Genomic DNA, 25,363 nt, shown 5'->3' with positions numbered 1-25,363 from the left:
TAGTTGTTTCGTCACAGGGAACCAGAACCTCCAGGAAGTGGAAAACCACACAGGAAGTGATTCACCTTGATGCTGGTCGCCACCTGCCAATAAACTAAATATTTTCAGAATAAAAGACTCAAGAACTTTTCATTTTAGCCAAATCATCGTCAGAAACGATTTTACAAAACTGGTCTTTATTGATATTTTTGCTTTCTTTCTATAAAACATGAATATTTACATCCTCTGTATTTACAGTTATTTACATTGGCCAGCGTGTTGCCTGGCAACAGCACTTTATTCTATTAATATCTGCTTCGTTGTTTTTGAATGAATTCATTAATATTTCATCAGAGAGGTGTCGTGTGGAAGCAAAGACAAAATATTAGATATTTAAATTAGCTGTGAAACAAATTTAATTCACATTGTGGAAATTTTAAGTTGAGCCATGAAAAATGTATTCATAAGTGACTGAAGCTCGTCACGTCTGTCAATTAATTATTAATGAGTAGCTGTTTTAAACAGATTTAAAAAAAAGATTCTCAAATGTGTTTGTTTCTTTTTTTCAAATCTTGTGTTTGATTGTTTGTTTAAATAAAACTCATGAACTTAATGAAATAATATTTCCTTCATCATAAACTGAATGTTTGTAGGTTCGAAAGACAAATATAAAGTTGGAGTCAAAGTTTTGACGTGAACGTGCGTCTCATGTTCAGATTCGTTTCATATTTTCATGAGGTGAAAACAACGTTTACTGAAAAACGGCTTCAGGTTTCTTTCACAAACTCGACGTGTTGATTAAATGAAACACGAGTTTCTGTCTGAACCTGCGTCTCCAGAAGTCGACAGTTGGTCCACTTTGATTGGTCGGTTTAAACAGTGACGTCCCCATTGGTTCAGCAGCGATACAAGTTGTTAATTCATCACGTGAATGTATCCGTTTGACGATACATCACATTCGTCCAAATGTCTCAGCCGGGCCGTCTTTGAGATTAATCCACTTCCTGTTGATAATCCACTTCCTGTTGGTCAATCATTCATTGGTTGCTGCCGCTCGCACCGCGCTGAGTTGTCCAGTTCTTCAGTGACGTTCCTGCTCCTTGTCTTCTGGCCAATCAGGACACCTCACTGAGGAGACGTAGTGTCCTAGCCTCCTCAGTCCGTCTCGTCCTTCGTCTCGTCCCCGTTGAAGTCCAGCACCAGGAGTTTGGTCTCCTCCGACCCGTTCCTGCTGCCGGCGGCGCACACCAGCCGAGTGTCGGACGCTCGGATTCGCCAGACCACACCCCCTGTTGAGAAGGAGAGCCGTGATTGGTTCCAGTGAGAACAGATGAAGGTTCAGTTGAATCTGTTTTCAAGTAACATCATGTCAGTGAAGAAAATAACAAGTGGAACAAACTACGACGTGTTTTCATTCAGGTGCGATAAAAAAACATCGAAGAGGAAATAAAACTTCACTTCTCCTGATTTGAGTAGTTTGGTTTGTTAAAGAGTTTTCACATCACATCTCCAGATCATCTTCTCATTGTAATCAACATCATCTCATGTGTGTTGTGTATTCGTGTTGTTGTGTGTTGTGAGCACGTGTGTGAGGTCACCTGATCCCCGGCTCTGCAGCGCCACCAGGTCCCTGAGCCAGGCGCCGCTCTGCAGGTCCCACAGTTTGACCGTCCCATCGTCTGAACTGGACAAGACGAGACGTCCACAGAACTGAAGACACGTCACAGCAGACTGATGCTGGTTAGGACCTGAGACACATGATGGACACACACTGTCATATGTCACATACTACACACATGATGGACACACACTGTCATATGTCAAATACTACACACATGATGGACACACACTGTCATATGTCACATACTACACACATGATGGACACACACTGTCATATATCACATACTACACACATGATGGACACACACTGTCATTTATCACATACTACACACATGATGAACACACACTGTCATTTATCACATACTACACACATGATGGACACACACTGTCATATGTCACATACTACACACATGATGGACACACACTGTCATATGTCTCATACTACACACATGATGGACACACACTGTCATATGTCACATACTACACACATGATGGACACACACTGTCATATGTCACATACTACACACATGATGGACACACACTGTCATATGTCACATACTACACACATGATGGACACACACTGTCATATGTCACATACTACACACATGATGGACACACACTGTCATATATCACATACTACACACATGATGGACACACACTGTCATATGTCACATACTACACACATGATGGACACACACTGTCATATGTCACATACTACACACATGATGGACACACACTGTCATATGTCACATACTACACACATGATGGACACACACTGTCATTTATCACATACTACACACATGATGGACACACACTGTCATATGTCACATACTACACACATGATGGACACACACTGTCATATGTCACATACTACACACATGATGGACACACACTGTCATATGTCACATACTACACACATGATGGACACACACTGTCATATGTCACATACTACACACATAATGGACACACACTGTCATATGTCACATACTACACACATGATGGACACACACTGTCATTTATCACATACTACACACATGATGAACACACACTGTCATATATCACATACTACACACATGATGGACACACACTGTCATATGTCAAATACTACACACATGATGGACACACACTGTCATTTATCACATACTACACACATGATGGACACACACTGTCATATGTCACATACTACACACATGATGGACACACACTGTCATATGTCAAATACTACACACATGATGGACACACACTGTCATGTATCACATACTACACACATGATGGACACACACTGTCATATGTCACATACTACACACATGATGGACACACACTGTCATATGTCACATACTACACACATGATGGACACACACTGTCATATATCACATACTACACACATGATGGACACACACTGTCATTTATCACATACTACACACATGATGAACACACACTGTCATATATCACATACTACACACATGATGGACACACACTGTCATTTATCACATACTACACACATGATGGACACACACTGTCATATATCACATACTACACACATGATGGACACACACTGTCATTTATCACATACTACACACATGATGAACACACACTGTCATATATCACATACTACACACATGATGGACACACACTGTCATTTATCACATACTACACACATGATGAACACACACTGTCATATGTCACATACTACACACATGATGGACACACACTGTAATTTCTAACAACAACACACGTGTTGTTGTGTTGCCCTGGAAACTATGTCACTGTTTCAACTATCTGCTGAAATCAGAGAATCATATTTATAATAAAAATAAATTCTGCTTTATTTGCATCTGAGCTTTATTTTCTCAGGTTTCATCATCAACTCACTGATGCAGCAGTTAAAAAAGTCCCTGTGCAACAAAACCTCCTGTTTGCTGACTGAAGGTTCCTACCTGTTGAAAGCACAGAGGGGACACCTAGTGTTCTCTCTCTCTCTCTCTCCATCCTCTTCCTCATTCTCTCCATCTCTCCATCTCTCCCACCTCTTCCTCTCTCTTACGCCCTCTCTCTCTCTTCCTCACTCTCTCCATCTCTCCCTCCTCTTCCTCTCTCTCTCTCCTCCTCCTCTCTCTTTTCTCTGACTCTGTGTCAGTTGTTTTGTCCCTCTCACCTTCCTCTCTCTCTCTCTTCCTCACTCTCTCCATCTCTCCCTCCTCCTCCTCTCTCTTTTCTCTGACTCTGTGTCAGTTGTTTGTCCCTCTCACCTTGCTCTCTCTCTCTTCCTCACTCTCTCCATCTCTCCCTCCTCTTCCTCTCTCTCCCTCCTCCTCCCTCTTTTCTCTGACTCTGTGTCAGTTGTTTTGTCTCCCTCACCTTCCTCTCTCTCCCTCCTCTTCCTCTCTCTCCCTCCTCTTCCTCTCTCTTTTCTCTGACTCTGTGTCAGTTGTTTGTCCCTCTCACCTTGCTCTCTCTCTCTTCCTCACTCTCTCCATCTCTCCCTCCTCTTCCTCTCTCTCTCTCCCTCCTCCTCCTCTCTCTTTTCTCTGACTCTGTGTCAGTTGTTTGTCCCTCTCACCTTCCTCTCTCTCCCTCCTCCTCCTCTCTCTTTTCTCTGACTCTGTGTCAGTTGTTTGTCCCTCTCACCTTCCTCTCTCTCCCTCCTCTTCCTCTCTCTTTTCTCTGACTCTGTGTCAGTTGTTTTGTCTCCCTCACCTTCCTCTCTCTCCCTCCTCTTCCTCTCTCTCCCTCCTCCTCCTCTCTCTTTTCTCTGACTCTGTGTCAGTTGTTTTGTCCCTCTCACCTTCCAGCGTGTGGAGACACTGTCCCGTCCGGACGTCCCACACTCGGACGGTGGCGTCTGCGTTTGCGGAGACGAGGACGTTGTCCCTCAGCTTCATGCCGCTGGTCAGTGATTGGTGGCCGGTCAACGTGTGGACACACCCACCTGCAGGAAACAGGAGTTATGATTTATATTTAACATTAGTGTTATTTAAAGTCCCTGAGACGTCACATGATGAGGACCGACCTGTGTTTGAGTCCCAGACTCTGATGGACGTGTCCAACGAGCCGCTCGCCACCAGCACGCCATCGAACTGCAGCGAGACAGGAAGTCCTTTAGATCTGAGGCTGTGATTGGTCCACAGCGTACAGTGTGTGTGTGTGTGTACCTGTAGTGAGTACACTCTGTTTGTGTGTCCCTGCAGTGTGTGTAGACACGCCTCCGTCTCTGGGTCCCACACCTTCACCATGTGGTCGTACCCCCCCGACACCACGCGGCGCCCGTCGTACTGAACGCAGCGCACCGCGGCCACGTGTCCGCTCAGCACGTGTTCACAGCGGCCGCTCCACACGTCCCACACCCGCAGGGTCGAGTCCCGAGAGCCCGACACCACGCTGAGAGAGAGGCGGGACATCACTGAGCCAATCAGAACATTCAAATACACAACGATAGTGTGTGTGTGTATTTGAGTGTGTTTGAGTGTGTGTGTCTGTGTGTGTGCGTGTGTGTGTGTGTGTGTGTGTGTGTGTGTGTGTGTGTGTGTTACCGGTGGCCGTGCAGGTGCATGCAGCGCACAGTGGACGTGTGTCCCCTCAGCGTGTGGACACATGTCCCCGTCTCTGCGTCCCACACGCGAAGGGTTCGGTCGGTGGAGCCGCTGATCACCATGGCAACGGCCATCTGGCTGCACCACACCCCCCCGCTGTGACCTGCTAGTGTCCTCAGACACTGAGAGAGATGATGTCACTGATGTCAGTGATGTCATCACCTTCTTTAATCGAATCACAGACGTTCATGATGAAAGAATCTTCTGCTCCTCCAATCAGAGCAGGGCACTGTGACCTCTGACCTCTCATCAGCCACCAGGGGGCGATGGAGTCGACACGTTGGTCATGTGACACGCTCATTATGTAGATGAGGTCACGTGTGAACGTTAAACTTGAAACTTAAAGAAACATCTGGTTACTTTAAGTTGTTTGTGTTTACATCTACGTCGTGATGTTATTTATCTTACAATGAAATACATTCATATGTATTAAACTTAAATTTAAACAATCTTTAATGAAAATAAGATTACATCTTATATTAATATTAACATCTAATATTAAAGGTATTAGATGTAATCTATTACTTCTTATACATAAGTAGCCAATAAGAGAGCTGAACATTCTGTCACATGATCAATGAATGATGGCGAGTTCGTTAGGAATCACACACACACACAAACAGACACACACACACACACACAGACACACACACACACAAACACACAGACACACACACACAAACAGACACACACACACAGACACACACACACACACACAGACACACACACACACACACACAGACACACACACCTCACCTTGCCGCTGGTGGCCGACCACACTTTGAGTGTGTTGTCGTCGGAGCCGCTGACGATCAGGTCGCCACTGAACTGGAGACAAGTGATCACATGATCATCGTGACCTGTCAACACCTGCACACGACAAGAGGTCACACTCAACTGTGTGTACGAGTGGGTGTGTGTGTCTGTAAATGTGTGTGTGTGCTTGTGTCTCTATGTGTGCACCGTGTGTGTGTGTGTGAGAGAGTTCGTGTTTGTGTGTATGTCTCTATGTGTGTGTGTGTGCTTGTGTCTCTATGTGTGTCTCTGTGTGTGTGTGTGTGTCTCTGTGTGTGTGTGTGTGTCTCTATGTGTGTCTATGTGTGTCTGTGTGTGTGTGTGTGTCTGTGTACCATGGGCTCCTGTGCGTCGCCCCTCCTCCAGTTGTTGTCCACGCGGTGTTGTTGGATGTAAGTAGACTTCCATCGACTTACCGCCGCCCCCCCCGACCTCCCACACTTCCTGTGACGAGAGGCCACGCCCTCTGATATACCTGAGGACGTATAAACAGGGCGAGGTCACAGATCAGTGATCAGGAGGCGTCGGCTTCTTCAGCTGCTCGTCTATAAAATCATCTTCTCCTCGATATCAAAGATCAAAGAGATGAATTCAAACAGATTAAATAATTACAAACAAAACTTTGATAAACTAAGAGTTTGTGACAGAAACTTCTCGAGTTAAAACCTTAAAATGATTTTGTTATTTCTTATCACGCACATTGAAAAAAGTCACAAAAACATTCTATACTACTTTGACAACTGCCCCCCCCCCCAAGAAGGTTGTGTTGTCATCTGTTAATCAGACTTAATAATTGTAATAACTTAAGAGTTTGATGATTGATCTGTTTTATCTTCTTGCTCTGACACGTTCATATGAAATGTGGACAAACTACTGTATGAGAAATGTTGTGTGTGTGTGTGGGGGGGGGGGGGGGCTTCCTGTCAGTCATCCAAATGAAGCTACCTAGCGTTAGCATTACACCTCAGTCACACTAATCAAGTTGTAGCAGCATTAATGTTTTCAGAACTTCTCCAGTTTCAACAGATGCTAAATAATATGAACTGTAAAACACAGATAAGAAGAGGAAGAGGAAGAGGAAGAGGAAGAGGAAGAGGAAGAGGAAGAGGAAGAAGTATCATCATAGCAAAAGTTGAAAAATACTGATTATTAATGAGTTGAATGTCTTATATGATAATAACTAGGATCTATATAGCACCTTTCTAACATCATACAAAATCAATTAATTAATAAAACAAAGCAAGAACACAAATAAACTTAATAATAAATACAATTTAACAGTAACACGCACTTATACTATTTCAAACTAAAGTTGGTTTTGGGCGGTGTGGCCTAGGGGGTAGAGTGGTCGCTCTCCAGCAAGAAGGTTGCCGGTTCAAACCCCACTCTTCCCCATGCCGAAGTGTCCTTGGCAAGATACTGAACCCCTAAATGGCCCCTCATAAATGTTGAGTGTACTAATTGTAAGTCGCTTTGGACAAAAGCGTCAGCTAAATGACATGTGATGAAATGTTTTCTGTCAATATTACTGGAATAAAAGGGTTAGGGCTAAAACAGGTTGAAACTCAAAACAGGTCAATCTGAGGAGGGCTGTTTTACACCGGGTTAAAAGATCCGGTTTTAAATGATCCTTGTGGGTTAGGGTTAGCCCTAACCCTTCAAGTGTTTTCAGAATGTGGAGCGTGTTTAATAAGTTCACCTTCCTCTCCACACTTCTCCCTCCACAGCAGGTTGTCTTCAGCCAGGATCCTCCAGGACCTGCAGGTCTGAGCCGCCTGCACCAGATCCCTGGGAGCCAGGAGCCTCAGCACATACAGGGCCAACTGGAACACGCCATCAACATACACATGTTCAGAACCTCAGCACATACAGGGCCAACTGGAACACGCCATCAACATACACATGTTCAGAACCTCAGCACATACAGGGCCAACTGGAACACGCCATCAACATACACTTGTTCAGAACCTCAGCACATACAGGGCCAACTGGAACACATGTTCAGAACCTCAGCACATACACGGCCAACTGGAACACGCCATCAACATACACATGTTCAGAGTGTCAGCACATACAGGGCCAACTGGAACACGCAATCAACATACACATGTTCAGAACCTCAGCACATACAGGGCCAACTGGAACACGCCATCAACATACACATGTTCAGAACCTCAGCACATACAGGGCCAACTGGAACACGCCATCAACATACACATGTTCAGAACCTCAGCACATACAGGGCCAACTGGAACACGCCATCAACATACACATGTTCAGAACCTCAGCACATACAGGGCCAACTGGAACACGCAATCAACATACACATGTTCAGAACCTCAGCACATACAGGGCCAACTGGAACACGCAATCAACATACACATGTTCAGAACCTCAGCACATACAGGGCCAACTGGAACACATGTTCAGAACCTCAGCACATACAGGGCCAACTGGAACACGCCATCAACATACACATGTTCAGAGCAGCACATACAGGGCCAACTGGAACACGCCATCAACATACACATGTTCAGAGCAGCACATACAGGGCAAACTGGAACACGCAATCAACATACACATGTTGTTAATAAAGACAGGTCCCATGTGTCATGTTGCGTCAGCAGTTTCAGGTCATACAGAGAACATGCGTGTTCACACCTCTTTGGGCAACATTGATATGAAGTCTCTCTGGAACTGCGGCTCGATCACTTGCATCATGTGCTTCACCTGATTGGTCTCACATCTGTCAATCAACTCGTCCAGAGCCAATAGCCTCTCAGGGCCACTCCACATCTGCAGACAGGAAGGGGAGGAATAAGAGGAGGAAGAAGAACAAGATGAAGAAGAAGAAGAAGAAGAAGAAGAAGAAGAAGAAGAAGAAGAAGAAGAAGAAGAAGAAGAAGAAGAAGATGATGAAAAAGAAGTGGAGGATGAAGTGGAAGAAAAAGAAGAGGTCTATTGAGACGTTTGTCTGAATCGTAAATATTGGTAAAGAGCAGGAAAGAGCTGCTAGTGATATCTAAACATCATCTCTGCCCCCTGGTGGTGAACGTTCTTGTGCCGATCTGAGACGAAACTCGTATTTTTGAAAAGTAACGTTACGTTAAGTAATAGTGACATGCTCTTGGGTTGTGAATAGAATTCATGTTAGCTACTGTAGATGGCAAGTAATGCTAGTTAGCGAGGAATGCTAGTTAGCAAGTAATGCTAGTTAGCGAGGAAAGCTAGGTAGTGAGAATTGTCTGTTTGAGGCTGTTGATCAGTCTCACCTTGAAGGTGTGAAGCCAGTCCTGTAGGCCGGAAGGGGGCGGACCCGAGGTCACCTGCCGCCTCTGAGCTGAATGCCCATTGGCCAGTCGCAGGTCGCAGAAGGTGGTGGGCGTGACCTGAACCGGACGGGGGGGCCTGAGGGGAGAAGGACGGCGTCAGAATCACAGTCCACAACATTCAAACATCTCATGCTCCCTCTGGACGGCACCTGAGGAATCCGCCGCCTTTACAGAGTTTCTTCCCCGAAGGAAACGGACGAGCGTCTGGACCATGATCCAACTTCCTCTTCACCTGAGGGGGAGACAGAAGACAGAAGACAGAAGACAGACAGGCTGGAGACATCTGGTCTCTGTGTCAATGGAACAACTAACTAACTTCTCAAGGTTTCAGTTTGACTCCTGGTTTGATCTGAACAGGAAACACGTCAGCTTGTTACTGTGACACAACAACAGAGAACATGTTTGTGTGTGTTTCTTTTAACTCAGATAATGTCAAGTCACACAAATTCAGCGTCGCACAATCTGAATCATCTGTTTCCGGTCGGAGTCGCTCACAGTGAATGAAATGTCGCCGGAGCAGTGCCCGACTAAAATAGAGCTGCTGCACACACGCACAGACAAACACACACAGACACACACACACACACGCACAGACACACACACGCACAGACACACAGACACACAACTATCCACTGATTTATCAATAGAATCACTAGAAACACCTGGTTTGGTTCAGAGCTTCAGTTCAGTCTGAACCTGAACATCAGGTGTGAACGGTTCCTCAGACCAGAAGAGGAGTTCTGGGTCTGGATCAAACTGAACCAGGTTCTGCTCCAGAGGGAAACACTTTGTTGGACAGTTTGGAGAAGAAGAAGAAGAAGAAGAAGAAGAAGAAGAAGAATGGTCTGATGAAAACCGATGTAAACTCTAACTAACGTGGATATAACAGAGTTGATCATTTCAATAATCATAATGATCAGTTTAATGTGTAATTCATCTTATAACTGAACATTTTAAACAGTTGATTGATTTCGAAAGTTTTATTTTGTGTCGTTTGAGGATTTGAGGTAAATAACTATTGATTTAACAGGATTCAAACCCTCGTCAGATGCCTTGCTCGTTGGCTCACAGACACAGACAGCTGATCAATATTCAATAACCCAGAATCACAGACAGACTCACTCTCGTTTCCGCAGTGGTCAATCGAACACGCACGCGCACCGACACACGCCACCGGCAGAGAAACGCCTCGTCATCCCGGTGCTGCGCGAGCCCGACAATAACCCAACGTCCAATCAGAGCAGGGCTGTGACGTCAGCAGATCGATAATCGATAGTGCTAATGATCAAAACTCACTTTGTAGAAGATGAGCTTCAGGCTCCCGTAGAAACCCATGGTGCCCGCCGCCGGTAGGTGGCGCCCTGCCGGAGCCGAGCGAGAGAAACGTGACGGTTTAATTAACGATCATTTAATCCAATCAACGACAGGAGGGTCCGTGACGTCAGCAGCGCATCCGGTCAATCGATTAGGAGAAATAACCGATCAGTGATCAGTTCTGATCTGAAGTCCGAGACCAGCGCGGGCTGCTGCGGCTCTCCCTCTCTCTCTCTGTCTCTCTCTCTCTACCTCTACCACTCTCTCTCTCTCTCTCTCTCTCTCTCTCTATGTTCAGGATGTGTCTCTTTACCACAGGAACATGCAGGGACATGTCTCTCTCTCTCTCTCTCTCTCTCTCTCTCTCTCTCTCTCTCTTTCTCTCTCCAGCTCCTGAGGTAGTCTATCTGTGTGTGTTTGTGTTATTATCGCTATGTTTTATGTTTTGTGTTTAGTTGAACTAAAGATCAAATCCTCTTTCCATCCCGGAGCCATGATGTTAGCATGTTTAAAGAAGTCAAACCGTCAGACCACTGTGAGGAAAGAGAAGTGAGCTGTCGCCACCTGCTGGTCAACTTCCAAATCCCAGTCACCCCTTCGTTTTGCGTGTTCACGTGTAGGGCTAGGCCGAGGGGGGGGGGGGCTTTATACCCTTCAAAACGGAGAGGTATACATATAATTATCAAAAAATTACAATTATGATTGTAATAACTTAGTTTTCACAACCTTAAAAAAAGATTGTGGACACGTTTGCCTTAGCATGCTAGCATTAGCATGCTAGCCATATTGTCACGTTATTTCCTGTCTCATAATATTTGATGCTGTTGTGAAAACCTGCTGTTGTGTTGTTGTGAGAAACACAAACTCTGGATCTGGAGCTCAGGTCTGGAATCAGCTTTGGTTTAAATTATTTACATAAACTTCAATTTGTTTTCGTCTCCTCGTCTTTAATGCTCAGAGCTGACCGATCGTGTTTCCCACAAAGCTGACGTGACGTAGACGTGACGTAGACGTGACGTCAGCAGAACACTCGCTGCACCTGACTCTGCAGGTGCAACTGCTGCACATGGAGCTGATGACATCACACTGATGCTCTGTGAGTCGTGGGTTTATGATGTAATATGTAACTACATATCTTTAATTAGTGCATTCAACATCTAGGAGGTGCCATTTTTGAAATGGGTTCAAAATCTAACCCAAGGACACGTCGGCATGCAGAAGAGGATCAAACCAGTAACCTTCTGGTTGGAGGACGACCGCTCTCCCCCTCAGCCACAGCCACCCACATAGCTCACACTGAACGGACAAAACATCACAAATACAAATAGAGAAATATCATCAGTAAATAAATAATATTTACTGATGCAGCAACAAAGAAAAAACTTTTATATCATTTATTTTTTTATTTTGGCTGAAACTAGTTTACTGAATTAGTTTTAACTCACAGGATTGTTAAAGTTCATTAGTACACTGAACTAACTAACTAACTAACTAATTTACTAACTAACAAACTAACGAACGAACTAACTAACAAACTAAATAACTAACTATCTATCCATCTATCTATCTAACTAACTAACTTACATAAATAAAAGACGGACAGAGTTGGAGGATTAATACTTTAATCATCAGTATATATTTAAGTATATATTATATCACAAGAATCATTTAAAACAGAATCTTTTTACCCTGTCTGAAACAGCCCTCCTCAGATTGACCTGTTATGAGTGCCCCCCCCCCGCAAGTTCATCTTCACACTGTCATCTGGAGCAGGAACGTTGACATCACATCTATAAACAGATGAGTTTTCTTCTCAGAGAAACAGGAAACTCTATAGTTATGTTTAACATCTGCTAACATGGAGGAGGGTAATGCTCTATACTACAGCCAGACACCAGGGGGGGATAGAGATGATTTCGCTTCACTTGGTAGCTTCCACTAGAGGGCGCACCACAGAACTTTCCATGTTTGCATTGTGTTCATAGAAAACATGGCGTCACTCATCGGAGCCGTGAGCAGGATTTTAAAAACTGACGTGAGATCATGTTCTCTTCTAATTTATTAAGGTCTAGAGTTTTTAATTTTCATAAAATAAACCATTGACGTGTGTATTTGATCCCAGCTCCTCACTCCCGCTCAATGGGAACTCTTTGTTGTCTTACATATTTTTTTAAATATGGTACAAAATGTATACCTTCTTAATATTAACCCTAACTTAATTTCCCTCGGGGATGAATAAAGTAATCTATCTATCTATTTTATCATGTGTGTATATAAATGGCTATATTTATTTTCTACCTTTAGAATAATGATCTCACGTGTAATACTATACACCTGATCTCATGTTTATTTACTTTATCCTAAGACTTAAGTAGTTTATAAACACAAAATATACAACATGTATTATCAGGTATTTATTACATTACATTTATATACTGATACCTGATGATATGCCAAATCATTTGTTTACATTTCATATTTTATTTTATTTGGAAATCCCAGTCAAATTAAATCTATGGTCAAATGAAAAAATATATTTATAATAGAAGGGGTTAGTGTAAACTGGCCGTTTATCTCAGGAGGAGTATCGCTGCTTAAAGGAAAAACTAAAATCTGACTGTTTTCTTTAGTTTGACCAGTAATGTGGAGGATTGTATATATATATATAAAGTTATTGTATATATATATAAAGATATGGTTTTTACATTTCTTAAAAACTGTCACTTTCCCTGTTTCAGTTTAAAGATGAAACGTTTCAGCCGTTAGAGAGAAAATAAGAAACAAGGTCAGAAACTGTGGTGGAATAAAGTTGTTTATCATTTGAACACAGTCTGAATGAAGGGCGCCACAGGAAGTGGTGCTGGGGCGCCACAGGAAGTGGTGCTGGGGCGCCACAGGAAGTGGTCTCAGTCGTCAAGGAAGAAATAGTTTCCGCTCTTCTTCTGTTCAGTGTCCTGAGGAAACAAAGGGAAACGGTCAGAGTGATGAAGTGAGGAGAGCAGATCACTCAGTGGAGAGTAAACAGCAGTTTGATGTTGTCTAATCTTGGATTGTGTCTAAATCAGTTGTTTCCAGAGCTGAAGCCCCCCCCTGCACACACCTTGATGGAGTTGAGTTTGTTGATCCGGGGTCTGAAGTTGTTTGGGTCTCGTCTGAACGTGATTTCCAGCAGCGCCAGGAAACGGTTCATTCCTGCCAACAGACCCTGAGGCCTGATCGAGAGAAGAGCAGTATGAATACACAGTTTAACGATTCAGCCTTTTTAAAATGTCTCCTCCTCTTACGTGTTGGCGGCGGTCTGCCTGGAGGGAATCCCGTCGAACACGATGACTCTGTCGGCCAGGTAGGTCGCCATGATGAAGTCGTGCTCCACCACGAAGGCAGTCTTCTTGGCGTGGAGGATGTACCTGCACACGTGATGGACATGAAGGAGCATGAAGCAACATGAAGGAACAGGAAGGACGATTCAAACAGGAAACAGCTTCACTATTTATTTTGCTGTAGAATTCTGGGTAAAGTAGCGTGTGACCTCTTGATGACCCTGGCGGCCATCAGCCTCTGCTCAGAGTCCAGGTAGGCCGACGGTTCATCGATCAGATAAACATCAGCTGGTTTCCCCAAACACAGAGTGAGAGCGACTCGCTGCAGCTCGCCACCAGACAGGATCTGCACCTGGAGGGGGAGAGGAGGGGGGGGGGGGGGTGTTAACATCCCGTCAATCATCAGAATCATTGATTTCTTATCAATGGTTTTTCTCACGTCCTGATCGATGATGCTCTCGATCTGAAGCGGCTTCATCACGTCTGTGATGAACTGAGGGTGAGTGTAGGCGTCTCGGATCTTCTCATGCAGCAGAGCTCGCACACTGCCCTACACACACACACACACAGACACACACACAAATCCTGGTGAGAACACATTGATAGTGATGTGTGTGTCAGTTTGTGTTAGAGTGTGTGTGTTAGTGTGAGTCACTGCAGGTGTGAACTGATGTTTCATTGTTTTCAGCTGCTGTTGAAACAAACCTTAAACTTGGGGCTGATGGTTTGAGGCTTGTAGCTGACGAGGAGGGTGGGAACATCACCTGGGGGGGGGGGAGAAGGTCAGTGTGAGAGAGAGAGAGAGAGAGAGAGAGAGAGAGTGTGAGTGAGTGAGTGAGTGAGTGAGAGAGAGTGTGAGTGAGAGAGCGTGTGAGTGAGTGAGTGAGAGAGTGTGAGAGAGAGAGAGAGAGAGAGAGAGTGTTAGTGAGTGAGTGAGAGAGAGAGAGTGTGAGTGAGTGAGTGAGTGAGTGAGAGAGAGAGAGTGTGAGTGAGAGAGAGAGAGAGAGAGAGAGAGAGAGAGAGAGAGAGAGACCTACCTCCCTCGTCAGGTTTGAGTCCTCCAGCCAACATCCTGATGAAGGTCGTCTTCCCTGTGCCTGCACACAAACACACACATTTTCACAACCTCCACTTTTACCTCGTGTCCACAGCTGATGTCTCACTGTCTCTCTGCCTGTCTGTCCCCAGGACATCAGGATGGAACATGGACCCTGACAGAACTCAATGAATGTGTGGATGTGGATAACATCAGACTGAACACCACAGGAGAACCAGAGGAGCTGTGTGCAGGAGGAAACACGCACCGTTCTCTCCCAGCATCACCATGATCTCAGAGTCCGTGAACTCTCCTCCTTTAATATCCAGCTCGAACTCGCCCATCTTCTTGAACATGTCTGGATACTGAAACACAATCAGAACCAGGAATCAACCAGGGCAGCCTCCTCAACATCACAACACAACCATCACAACAAAAACATCACAACACAACCATCACAACAAAAACATCACAACACAACCATCACAACACAAACATCTCCACGCAACCATCACAACGTAAACATTATAACACCTCCACGCATCCATCACAAAACAAACATCATAATATCTTCACACAACCATCACAACACAACCATCGCAATCATCTCCACGTAACCAACACAAGACAAACATCACAACACAACCATCACCACACAAACAACACAAACATCTCCACACAACCATCACAATCATCTCCACGTAACCAACACAACACAAACATCACAACACAAACAACACAACAAAAACATCACAACACAACCATCTCCACGCAACCATCACAACACAAACATCACAACATCTCCACGTAACCATCTCCACACAAACATCACAACACAAACATAACATCTGCATACAACCATCACAACACAAACATCATAACATCTCCACACAACCATCACAACACAAACATCCCAACACAAACAACACAACAAAAACATCACAACACAACCATCTCCACACAAATATCATAACACAAACATCACAACATCTCCACGTAACCATCTCCACACAAACATCACAACACAAACATAACATCTGCATACAACCATCACAACACAAACATCATAACATCTCCACACAACCGACACAAGACAAACATCCCAACACAAACAACACAACAAAAACATCACAACACAACCATCACAACGCAACCTTCACAACACAAACATAACATCTCCACACAACCAACACAAGACAAACATCCCAACACAAACAACACAACAAAAACATCACAACACAACCATCTCCACGCAACCATCACAACACAAACATCACAACATCTCCACGTAACCATCTCCACACAAACATCACAACACAAACATAACATCTGCATACAACCATCACAACACAAACATCATAACATCTCCACACAACCGACACAAGACAAACATCCCAACACAAACAACACAACAAAAACATCACAACACAACCATCACAACGCAACCTTCACAACACAAACATAACATCTCCACACAACCAACACAAGACAAACATCCCAACACAAACAACACAACAAAAACATCACAACACAACCATCACAACGCAACCATCACAACCAGTAGAGGAAAGGGGGCGGGACCTGGTAGTGCCGGAGTCGCTTCACCTCCTCCTCATTGGCCGTCTCAGCCACTTTGAAAACCAATGAGGTTTCACGAAACCTGAGGTTCTCTGTGGGAACGTAACCGTCCAAGAAGATGTTGATACCTTCAGGATGGAGAAGAAGGAGCTGAAGCAGGGGAACACAATCACTGACTGTGTGTGTGTGTGTGAATGTGTTATTGACTCTCTCTGTGTGTGTGTGTGTGTGTGATTGTGTTACCCTCTCGCACACTGAAGGGCATGGTGACCACACCGTAGGCGCTGGGGACTCCGTACAAGCAGCAGATGAAGTCGGACAGGTAGTCCAACACACTGAGGTCATGTTCCACCACGATGATGTACCTGACACCAGTTATTAATCATAAACACGTTCATATCTAGAGCACATGAGATCACAGGGAACAGGTTGTGTCTCTGACAGGTGAGCTACCTGTCGGGGGTGATGAGGGAGCGGATGGTGATGGCGGCCTTCAGCCTCTGCTTCACATCCAGGTAGCTGGACGGCTCGTCAAACATGAAGCTGCAGCAGAGACACAGCCGTCAGTGTGTGTCTGTGTGTGTGTGTGTGTCTGTGTGTGTGTGTGTGTGGTTTGCTCACATGTCGGCCCTCTGGATGCAGACGACTGCGCAGGCGAACCTCTGCAGCTCGCCGCCCGACAGATCCTCCACGTTCCTCTCCCGCAGGTGAGTCAGGTCTGCCGGCAGCAGCCAATCACAACAGAGATCAGGTCAGATTGTGTGAACACTATGAATCATAATCATCATCAGGAGCCGTTATGAGGTCATGACCCCCCCCCCCCCCAAGCTGGAAGAAGGTCTCTGACCTCAGGTCCTCGAGCTAGAACCTGGTTCTACCTCCTGACACGTGGTTTTAAAGTATGAAGAATATATCACCATTATTAACACAGATGATAATTTGATTTATTCCAACTTAATTAGTTTTGGGCCAATGATCATTTTAGGGTGTGTGTGTGTGTGTGTGTGTGTGTGTGTGTGTGTTACCTAGCTGATCACAGACGATGCTTTGTGTGTCTGTGTCGTCTTTCCTGCTCAGGATGGCTCCTACTGACCCCTGGAGGTAGAGGTGAAGAGTTACACCCAGCCCTCACTGGTCCCTCACTGGTCCCCACCCCCCCCGGCCCCTCCCCCCCGGTACCTTCACGGTCTTCGGGATCTGGTCCACGTACTGCGGCTTCACGATGGCCCGCAGGTCGTCCTCCAGGATTTTGGTGAAGTAGTTCTGGAGCTCGGATCCTCTGAAGTACGTCAGGATCTCCTGCCAGTCGGGAGGATTCTGGGAAAGACCGGAGCCAGAGAGGAATCCATCAACGGTCAGATATGATCACATGAAGCAGGAGATTCTCATGCATGTTAATATCTGACACACCAGAGAAGTATGAAGCAGAAGATGAATATGAAACAAGAGTGAGAGGGGAAACTCAGAAAACAACTTTTATTATTACTGAGATAATTAATTAATACAACTTTTTGATTTAGATTCCAGACGATAAAAAAAGAAGCTTGTGAACAAATTATTCACTTTATTTTAAATCATTGAATTTCCTTTTTATTTTATACTTTAACGAGACCGTTTGGTCAGAGAGAAGCTCCGCCCACATCTTATCTCATCCGCACAGCAACAAACGACGCTCAACGTTTCCATCTATCAGCAACAAGTGTGTGTGTTTGTGTGTGTTACACTCACATCACTAACAGGTCTGTGTTACACTCACATCACTAATCTGTGTGTGTTACACTCACATCACTAACAGGTCTGTGTTACACTCACATCACTAATCTGTTTGTGTTACACTCACATCACTAACATGTGTGTGTGTGTGTGTGTGTGTGTTACACTCACATCACTAATCTGTTTGTGTTACACTCACATCACTAACATGTGTGTGTGTGTGTGTGTGTGTGTGTGTGTTACTCACATCACTAACCTGTGTGTGTTACACTCACATCAGCAACGTGTGTGTGTGTGTTACACTCACATCACTAACCTGTGTGTGTTACACTCACATCAGCAACGTGTGTGTGTGTGTTACACTCACATCACTAATCTGTTTGTGTTACACTCACACCAGTAACATGTGTGTGTGTGTGTGTGTCTGTGTGTGTTACACTCACATCACTAACAGGTCTGTGTTACACTCACATCACTAATCTGTTTGTGTTACACTCACATCACTAACATGTGTGTGTGTGTGTGTGTGTGTTACACTCACATCACTAATCTGTTTGTGTTACACTCACATCACTAACATGTGTGTGTGTGTGTGTGTGTGTGTTACACTCACATCACTAATCTGTTTGTGTTACACTCACATCACTAACATGTGTGTGTGTGTGTGTTACTCACATCACTAACCTGTGTGTGTTACACTCACATCAGCAACGTGTGTGTGTGTGTTACACTCACATCACTAACCTGTGTGTGTTTCACTCACACCAGTAACATGTGTGTGTGTGTGTCTGTGTGTGTTACTCACGTCGTACTTCCCCAGGTTGGGTTTCTGTTTTCCAGCCAGAATCTTCAGAGCTGTGGACTTCCCGATACCGTTGGTCCCCACAAGACCCAGAACCTCACCAGGTCTGGGGATAGGCAGCCTACACACACAGGGACACACACACAGGGACACACACACAGAGACACACACACACACTTTTCAAAAACTGCAGAAATACATAAATCCTGTATAAAACCTTCCTCATATTAAATCTGACAGATTCTTCCCTGTTGAGTTAAACAAACAGATCTCCAGAGTTTGTGACCAGAGGATCTGAAAAGTTTCCTTCAGTGAATCTATGAACCGACATCACGTCTTCAGAGTTCATAAGTTTCACCTGAGGATAAAACTGAGATTGTGTTTTCCCAGAATTCACTTTGCTCCCAAACAGCAGCCGATCTGTTCTGCTACTGGTTTGAACTGTCTTCAGATCAGATTTCATGGAGCCTGTGCATACTCTAATATTTGACGCTGGAACCGGACACGAGTAAAAGGGACATGTCCTGGAAGACATCCGTCCTCTTAAAGTGTGTAACAGTGTCAACAAGACAATAACAGCTGTTCATATACTGTAAACAAGTTGTTATTGTTTCAAATCCACTGGTGTCAGATCAGTTCTCTGTATGTGTCCAAACGTCCAGAGTAGAAATATGGAATCAGAACATGTGACAGATTCACAACATGTTCATCATCATACAGAGAACATGTGTGTGGTGGGGGGGGCGTACCGGTGCAGTTTGAAGGAGTTGGCGCAGTATCTGTGAGTGGTTTCCTTCTTCAGGTTACTGGGCAGGTTCACGATCGACAACGCTCCAAACGGACATTTCTACAAAGACACAACGACGTCACAATAACCAACAACACAACACAATGAATCACTGATTCATAGAAACCCAGTCAAAATCAAATTGGGTTGTCTGCCCCATCCCCCCCCCCAGCCTGAACAGGTCTTTACCTTGATGCAGATTCCACAGCCTATACACAGAGACTCAGAGATCCACACGATCTTACTCTGCGGCGTCACCTCGATGCACAGCTTCCCTGAGGACACACACAGGAAGTTCATGTTAACACACAGCTTCCCTGAGGACACACACAGGAAGTTCATGTTAACACACAGCTTCCCTGAGGACACACACAGGAAGTGCATGTGACCACCGACTCGGCTCCTCCCTCTTCTCACGCGAGCCAGCACTCACCCATCCGCACCACGGGGCAGCTCTTCTTGCACTCCTGACGGCATTTCTTGGGTTTACACTTGTCGTGGCTGACGATGGCGATCCTGGTGTTTTTATCTGCCATGGTGGAGACTGGGCCCCGGCACGAGGAGCTGGAACACACAGAGAAATGAAGGGATGGAGAGGAGGTCTGGAGGAGGAAGAGAACCTGTCACAGCTGATGTGTGTCAGGTGACAATCTGACACACAACAAGTCTGCTGAAGCAACACATTCACCCGTGAGCTTTAACAAAGGCTCCGTCCACCTGGTCGCTTCACACTGGTTTCATGGATCCCAGCGAAACCAGTGGCTCAGACCATCTGTACTGGGGCCTCCAGGCGGAAGCTACTGGGTCAAGACGTGTTGGGTTCAGTGGAATCAGTGAATTCACACGAACACGTCACATTCAGCCGCTGACTCGATGTGTGACATCCCGGTCGGTTCGTCACTGACGAGTCACAGACGAACCGAGCCCACTCACTGACCCGGGTACCGACAGGATCCTCTCATCTTGATTAGAACCCAGGGCAGCTAGTGATCACAGAGCCACTGAACGGGATGACGCTCCAGAGGAGACGCAGAGCAGCAAGAGCTGCGTTGAACGAACATGTTCAAACTGTCATGTGACATCACATGTTCAAACTGTCATGTGACTTCACATGTTCAAACTGACAGGTGATCTCACGTGTATGTTCTCCGGTGTCCCCGCTGCCTGAGCTGCGGGTTAGATGAACGCTAACTACGAGCTAACAGCGGCTAACACGGAGGAGCTAGCCGTTAGCTTGTTGCTAACCGCGGAGGCCCCGCACTGACAGCTGCTCTACATGGTCCACTCGGCGGCCCGAGGCCGAGGAGAGGCGATGGAGCCCGGGAGGAAGAGTCGGACACTCACCGCTGTTTGGCTCCGGTTCGCGTGCTCGAGGGAATCAGACCAGAAGCTTCGTCCGCAGAGAATCGACCCGCAGCGAAACTTCTCCTCCTCCGCAACGTGTTCGTCTCCTGGAGCCGGTGCCAAACATGGCGCCGCACACGCACAAAGCGCGCGCCGGGGCCGGTGACGACATCAGGACGCGACTCCCCGGACGCTGCAGAGTGGGAGATGTAGCATGCTAGCTCGTTAGCTGAAGCTTTAGTGTGTGTTTGTGATCGCGGCTCGTGACCTGAGACTTTGAACTGTCACCGTGAGTTCAACTTTTACTTTCACTGTCTGAAGTTAAGTTTGAGCGCGTTGGACCAAGTTAGCTAAACATTAGCTTCATGTTTGCTTCACGTTAGCCTCCAAAGCTAAATCCATCAGGTGCACAAGTTGGTGCATCTGATAATAACACGCGTGTCTACTTCTTTATCCTGATAAACACTAATAAACACAAACTGTGACGATGATCTGTTCTGATCTTTGAGGATCAGTGGAGATCTGGATGTTTTTAAAGCAGACATATTATGCTCCTGTTCTACGATTTGATTTAGTTCCTGTAACTCAGGTCTGGACGAAACCACATCAGCAGTAGATCCGGATGGAGACAAATGGCTGATGGAGAGAACGTAGCGTTCCTTCCGTATCAGTTTGAGCCAGAGTCAGATCCTGAAGACGCTGCTGAAGAGCCTCGGGAGTTAAGGCCCCAGCAGGAGGTCTCTGAACGGTCAGTGACCATCCCATAATATGTCTCCTTTAAAACACAAGGTGAAGCTGGGAGGTTCGAACGTGGCTCAGGTCCACGTGCTCGTGTCTCTCTCTGTGACAGGAGGATGGCCACGCCCAGCAAGACGCCACCGGGCGCCGACCCCAAGCAGCTGGAGCGGACCGGCACGGTCCGAGAGATCGGGTCCCAGGCAGTGTGGTCCCTGTCGTCCTGTAAACCCGGTCAGACCCTGTATATGTGTCTGTCTGTGTGTGTGTGTGTGTGTACGGACACAGAGAAACAGTGTGGTTGCTCTGTGCAGGCTTCGGGGTGGATCAGCTGAGGGACGATAACCTGGAGACGTACTGGCAGTCGGACGGATCGCAGCCTCACCTGGTGAACATTCAGTTCAGGTACCTGAGTCCTCCAGTCCCAGGACGTGGTCATGCTCCACAGCTGCACATCTGGATCCACTAAACAACACCTGGAGCTTTCATAACCAACCTTCATTTATCTTTGGGATCTGATTCTGATATTAGGGAGTAAAACCTCTTTGATATGACGCTCTGGAAAAACCTGGAGACCCGATTAGTCTTAAATCTGCATCTCTACCTTTTCACTCCAGAGACAAACAAACATGTTTATTTATTATAACACAGAAATATAAATGGTGACATGGGACAATCTGATCACCTTGAGCAGTTTGTGCTGATATATACTGTAAATATTAAAAATCACACACTGATGATATAGAAATGATATTTACACCCTGAACTTTATTCTTTAAAAAAGTGTGTGTGTGTTGTGTTGTGTTCAGGAGGAGGACGACGGTGAAGATGTTGTGTATTTATGCTGATTATAAATCTGACGAGAGCTACACACCCAGTAAGATCTCTGTCCGAGTCGGCAACAACTTCCACAACCTGCAGGAAATCCGGGTAACACACGGGCGTCTTCCGCCGTTTGATCAACAGGGGGCGCTCAGAGCCTGACTTCTTCTTCTCTTGTCTCTGCAGCAGCTGGAGATGGTGGAGCCGAGCGGCTGGATCCACATCTCTCTCATCAACCAGGTGAGGAGCTGTCGAAATGAACCTTCACGAGTGGAACTCAGTTTGTTTTTCTTTGTGTTGGAACGTGCTTAATCCTGACTGTGTGTGTCTGTGTGTGTCTGTGTGTGTCTGTGTGTGTGTGTGTGTGTGTGTGTGTGTGTGTCAGCGGACGAACGAGCCGATCAGCACCTTCATGATACAGATTGCCGTGTTGGCCAACCACCAGAACGGCAGAGACACTCACATGCGGCAGATTAAAGTCTACACGCCGGTGGAGGAGAGCTCTATCGGAAAGTTCCCACGATGCACCACGGTGGACTTCATGATGTACCGCACCATCAGGTGACCTGGACCCACACGCGCACTGTGGTCGCCTCCAGGGGAATTCTGGGAAATCTGCAGGCTCATGTTTGATGGATCCTGACGTGATTTACTCTTCACTTCACTTTAGTATCTGTCACATAAGGAAACTTAAAAACACACAATATTTAAATTTGACTGGAACATCTACATCTGTATCGCCCCCTGGTGGCTGGTTACAGTACAGGTCATACACCTCCTCCATGTGAGCAGACGGGACATGGACCAAACAAACAATCTGAATAGACGTTTAATAAATGTTTGTAAAGATGTTTCTGTCGTTTCTGTTCTTCTCTCTGATGTTTGTTCACGTTTCTGATCAGTTTGATTTAAATCAGTTATTGATGATATGAAAACAGGCTGAGACGTGATGATTGACAGCTGACCCTGACTCAGGATTGTTGGAGAGCATGTATGGGCGGGACCTCGTCACCACTGCTCCACCCAAGGATCACAGTTTATATACAGACAGAGGTTTGTCTGTCTCCTCATGGTGACACGGCCACAGAGACATGTCCACAGAGACACGTCCACAGAGACATGTCCCCGCCCACAACAGATTCACCACCGTCTTCTCTGAACGAGGTCCAGTGACCAGGGGGGCGCAGTCAAGCGTAAACCTTAAAACAATGGTTAAATTTTTTAATCTATTTTCTATATCTTTTTTTTTAAATAAGAAAATATGTTAATAAGAATAAACGAGAAAAGCAAAACCGACTTTTCACCTTTCACAGACATACCACGCCCCCTACAGGCAGAATTACATTTAGATCTTCTTCTCCAGTCATCTGGTCCCACCCACTTAACACAAGCAGCCAATCAGGACCACACGCTGACGGACGCTTACCTGTCAAAGTTCTGAGGTCGATGAACTTTTCTTTGTGTTAGTTCTGTGAACTGTTTGGTTCACAGACGGAAACGTGATCTGAATGATGATATTAAGATATGTTTATTCATACCAAACACATGCACAACACACTCATGCAGGTAGGTAAATTCAACCTCTGCATTTAACCCATCTGGTGCAGGACACACAGAGCAGAGAGCGACCATGTACGGCGCTCGGGGAGCAGGTGTTGGGGGAGTAAAGTGCCTTGCTCAGGGGCACTAGACAGGGTAGGGAGACTCTGATTTTTGGACAGATCAATCCAGGTTCGTCTTTTGTTGTCTCTCCGTGGAGTCGAACCAGAGACGAACCAGAGACCTTCTCTGCCCACAGCCCAAGTTTCTGCCACTAGACCACCGCCAATACATCAGGTTTCATGGTATTAAACGTGTGGTTGATAAAAGTCTGAAGACAGAAGGAAGAGGAACGTCCTGTTTTCATCTTGTGTTGTGTGTTTGTGTTTGTTTGGTTCGCTCCAGAATCTGATTCATGATCCCACACCATTGTTAATAATTAAATACACATGTGATCGTCAGGTCGTGTGAAGACGCACAAAGACTTTCGTTTGACAGAGAAACCCTGAAACACGTGAGCTGCCACTGGTTTATCACCTCATCTCAGTTTCTGTCCAGTCTCTGTCCAGTGTGGCGCTGATGGGATCCAGATTTACCAATATTCTCAAAACTAATGCCACTGGTGTGAACTGGTTTAAAGTCTGGGTCGGTTCTGAGTGCGACTCCACACCCACAGCAGCTCTAAGGTTTGAACACGTGAGGATCTGAACTTCTTCTCACAGGTCACATGACTCTTCTCTTTAGTGGGACCTTTGTGTGTCTCTGTCTCATAGCAACACAGAGAGAGAGAGAGAGAGATCTCATGGTGGAGCGAGTTGTCCACAGCTTGTATCTACATGTTATAACATCTTCAGTGGTCTGCCTCAGCTCCATCGGGATCTTCTAGCCAGGGCGATTGGGACAGAGAACCAGCTTCATGCTCTTGATGGAGGAACAGCAGCTGACTGCCCCCAGGTGGTGAGTTGGAGAAAAGCTGCCGGACACACCTGAAGAGCCCAAACCAGTCCTGAGGGTGAACTGGGACCATCTGGAGGGTCAGAGAGGTCAGTAGGGCGGC

At 45.7% G+C, this 25,363-nt stretch overlaps 3 protein-coding genes across 5 annotated transcripts; 1 reads left to right on the top strand and 2 right to left on the bottom strand.

The window, feature by feature from the left end:
* Window positions 1–159: 159 nt before the first annotated feature.
* LOC133949905 (F-box/WD repeat-containing protein 7-like) lies at window positions 160–10,860 on the bottom strand. Of its 3 annotated transcripts, none has more exons than XM_062383978.1 (13): window positions 10,613–10,860; window positions 9,466–10,102; window positions 9,257–9,392; window positions 8,646–8,780; window positions 7,684–7,807; window positions 6,320–6,459; window positions 5,946–6,059; window positions 5,130–5,311; window positions 4,752–4,977; window positions 4,610–4,676; window positions 4,385–4,528; window positions 1,578–1,727; window positions 160–1,268 (listed from the first exon to the last, which is right to left on the bottom strand). In XM_062383978.1, exons 2-13 carry the CDS (start codon window positions 9,597–9,599, stop codon window positions 1,135–1,137), a joined length of 1,686 nt encoding a protein of 561 aa, XP_062239962.1. In that variant the 5' UTR covers window positions 9,600–10,102; window positions 10,613–10,860; the 3' UTR covers window positions 160–1,134. The 3 variants fall into 3 exon arrangements, with proteins under 3 accessions (XP_062239962.1, XP_062239964.1, XP_062239963.1); XM_062383980.1 differs by having other exon boundaries at window positions 5,946–6,017; XM_062383979.1 differs by having other exon boundaries at window positions 9,466–9,548.
* Window positions 10,861–13,424: 2,564 nt separating this feature from the next.
* Window positions 13,425–21,345, bottom strand: abce1 (ATP-binding cassette, sub-family E (OABP), member 1). Its single transcript, XM_062383894.1, has 19 exons — window positions 21,211–21,345; window positions 20,300–20,430; window positions 20,056–20,141; window positions 19,829–19,926; window positions 19,083–19,200; window positions 17,744–17,881; window positions 17,590–17,659; window positions 17,186–17,282; window positions 17,018–17,107; window positions 16,808–16,929; window positions 16,568–16,692; window positions 15,255–15,351; window positions 14,988–15,047; window positions 14,656–14,714; window positions 14,390–14,500; window positions 14,160–14,302; window positions 13,915–14,037; window positions 13,731–13,842; window positions 13,425–13,584 (listed from the first exon to the last, which is right to left on the bottom strand). Exons 2-19 carry the CDS (start codon window positions 20,400–20,402, stop codon window positions 13,537–13,539), a joined length of 1,800 nt encoding a protein of 599 aa, XP_062239878.1. The 5' UTR covers window positions 20,403–20,430; window positions 21,211–21,345; the 3' UTR covers window positions 13,425–13,536.
* Window positions 21,338–23,618, top strand: anapc10 (anaphase promoting complex subunit 10). Its single transcript, XM_062383895.1, has 7 exons — window positions 21,338–21,499; window positions 21,786–21,958; window positions 22,061–22,179; window positions 22,260–22,350; window positions 22,755–22,875; window positions 22,954–23,007; window positions 23,153–23,618. Exons 2-7 carry the CDS (start codon window positions 21,843–21,845, stop codon window positions 23,330–23,332), a joined length of 681 nt encoding a protein of 226 aa, XP_062239879.1. The 5' UTR covers window positions 21,338–21,499; window positions 21,786–21,842; the 3' UTR covers window positions 23,333–23,618.
* Window positions 23,619–25,363: the final 1,745 nt, after the last annotated feature.

The sequence above is a fragment of the Platichthys flesus genome, chromosome 24 (genome assembly GCF_949316205.1).
Source record: "Platichthys flesus chromosome 24, fPlaFle2.1, whole genome shotgun sequence".
NCBI classification, from domain to species: domain Eukaryota; kingdom Metazoa; phylum Chordata; class Actinopteri; order Pleuronectiformes; family Pleuronectidae; genus Platichthys; species Platichthys flesus.
Note: the sequence above shows the minus strand (reverse complement) of the source record. Positions and strands in the feature narration are given on the sequence as shown.

What these genes read in the sequence shown, in the direction of transcription:
- abce1 (XM_062383894.1), bottom strand. Translation starts at nt 20,402, where the DNA reads ATGGCAGATAAAAACACCAGGATCGCCATCGTCAGCCACGACAAGTGT. An exon ending in CCATCAGCCCCAAGTTTAAG is followed by an intron (nt 14,501 to 14,655) that starts GTTTGTTTCAAC and finishes GTGTGTGTGTAG; the next exon opens with GGCAGTGTGCGAGCTCTGCT. An exon ending in AGAGCATCATCGATCAGGAC is followed by an intron (nt 14,303 to 14,389) that starts GTGAGAAAAACC and finishes CTCCCCCTCCAG; the next exon opens with GTGCAGATCCTGTCTGGTGG.
- LOC133949905 (XM_062383978.1), bottom strand. Translation starts at nt 9,599, where the DNA reads ATGTCTCCAGCCTGTCTGTCTTCTGTCTTCTGTCTTCTGTCTCCCCCT. An exon ending in GGTCGGCCACCAGCGGCAAG is followed by an intron (nt 5,312 to 5,945) that starts GTGAGGTGTGTG and finishes CATCTCTCTCAG; the next exon opens with TGTCTGAGGACACTAGCAGG. An exon ending in AGTCTGGGACTCAAACACAG is followed by an intron (nt 4,529 to 4,609) that starts GTCGGTCCTCAT and finishes TGTTTCCTGCAG; the next exon opens with GTGGGTGTGTCCACACGTTG.
- anapc10 (XM_062383895.1), top strand. Translation starts at nt 21,843, where the DNA reads ATGGCTGATGGAGAGAACGTAGCGTTCCTTCCGTATCAGTTTGAGCCA. An exon ending in CAGCAGGAGGTCTCTGAACG is followed by an intron (nt 21,959 to 22,060) that starts GTCAGTGACCAT and finishes TCTCTGTGACAG; the next exon opens with GAGGATGGCCACGCCCAGCA. An exon ending in ACATCTCTCTCATCAACCAG is followed by an intron (nt 23,008 to 23,152) that starts GTGAGGAGCTGT and finishes TGTGTGTGTCAG; the next exon opens with CGGACGAACGAGCCGATCAG.